This window comes from Apodemus sylvaticus, chromosome 2 (assembly GCF_947179515.1).
Source record: "Apodemus sylvaticus chromosome 2, mApoSyl1.1, whole genome shotgun sequence".
Classification (NCBI taxonomy): Eukaryota; Metazoa; Chordata; class Mammalia; order Rodentia; family Muridae; genus Apodemus; species Apodemus sylvaticus.
In genome coordinates this window covers 148,352,343-148,354,047 of record NC_067473.1, presented here as the reverse complement: position 1 = coordinate 148,354,047, position 1,705 = coordinate 148,352,343, and the positions used below count along the sequence as shown (strand labels likewise).

General features: G+C 46.9%; 1 protein-coding gene across 1 annotated transcript; it reads right to left on the bottom strand.

Moving 5' to 3' along the window:
• Window positions 1-470: 470 nt before the first annotated feature.
• Window positions 471-1,433, bottom strand: LOC127677597 (olfactory receptor 6C75-like). Its single transcript, XM_052172644.1, has one exon. The coding sequence runs from the start codon at window positions 1,431-1,433 to the stop codon at window positions 471-473; it is 963 nt and encodes a 320-aa protein (XP_052028604.1).
• Window positions 1,434-1,705: the final 272 nt, after the last annotated feature.

Here is a 1,705-nt window from a genome sequence, read left to right as displayed (position 1 = left end):
GAACCTGTGCACATATGATACAGTGAAACAAACAGGGATTTTTTTTTTTTTTTTTTTTTTTGGTTTTTCGAGACAGGGTTTCTCTGTGTAGCCCTGGCAGTCCTGGAACTCACTCTGTAGACCAGGCTGCCTCGAACTCAGAAATCCGCCTGCCTCTGCCTCCCAAGTGCTGGGATTAAAGGTGTGCACCACCACCACTGCACACCTTTTTGTTAACATTATTTACTTACTCCAATTATGGGCTCTCTATAAATGCTGTCTGGCTTTACTCAATATAAGGCCAATGAATAGAAATAAGGGAAGATATTTCTCACCCCAAGGGTTGTAAATGGCATTGAAAGATAAGGTAGCACAGATCTAGTGAAATTGGCATAAATTAAATCAACATACAGATGTTATAGAAAGGGTTTCCAGTGTGGGGGCGTTTCTATTAGATGCCCAAGAAGACTCACCTTCCCAAGCAGATGATGCTATTTCTGTAAGTTCACCCTGGACAGTGCGTCCCTCAGAGCCTGGTGGACCTGCTTGTTGCGCAGGGTGTAGATGACAGGATTCAGAAGGGGTGTCACTACCGTGTTGACAAGAGAGGCCTCTCTGTTGGATTCAAGCCTGCTCACTTGCTTGGGTTTCACATATATAAACACACAGCTGCCGAACATCAGAGAGAGGACAATGAGGTGGGATGAGCAGGTGGAGAAAGCTTTCTGTCGATCCTTGGCTGATGGCAGATGCATGATTGAGATTAGTATGTTGCTGTATGCAAATATGGCCGCAAAGACAGACGTGAAAAGGACCAGCACAGCGACACCGAAGGCCATTTTTTCAAGAGATTTGGTGTCTGAACAAGAGAGGTGAATTAAGGAGCCAAGGTCACAGAAGAAATGGGGGATGACATTAGAGCCACAGAAAGACAACCAGGAAAGTTTCAGAATCACCCCAGTTATGAGGATGAAGGAGAGCACATAGCTGAGGAAAACCAGAAGGAAACAGAGCCTGGGGTTCATGATGGCTGGGTAGTGCAGAGGCTTGCAAATGGCCAGATAGCGATCCAAGGACATCACAGCCATGTGGAAGAAAATGGTTGACCCAAGAAATAAAAAAGAAAACGCTTGGATGATACAGGGAGTGAAATGAATTGTTCTGTCTCCAAAAAGAAAGATGGACAGGAGCTTCGGGATAACGGTGGAGATGAAACAGCACTCACAGAAGGAGAAACTCCTGAGGAAGAAGTACATCGGGGTCTGCAGGCGAGGATCGGTCCAGGTGATGGCGATTATGAGCGTGTTTCCTGTGACTGAGGCCAGATACACCAGCAGGTGCACGAGGAAGAGCACCTTGCCCAGGTGCTGAGCTACGAGGAAGCCCTCCAGCACAAACTCCAGGACTGTGGTCTCATTCCACGCCTCCATCCTTACCTCCTCTTCTTTTTCCATCAGCCCTCCTTGATCTGGTAGGCAAACCTGCTATCCCCAAATAGTAAATAATGTAATGGTGGTCACTGCTTTTAAAGGAGGCTTGCCTAAGCACAGGGCCTGCACGGGCTGCACCAGGTCCTCAGCATAGATGTTTTCGTTCTTAGCCTGAGTCTTTTTGTGGGACTCATTACTGTGGGATCAGGAGTGTCTCTGTCTCTTTTGCCCACTTGTGTGATTCTTTTTTTCCTGTTGGGTTTCCTTGTTCAGCCTCACTGTGAGTATTTTGGCCT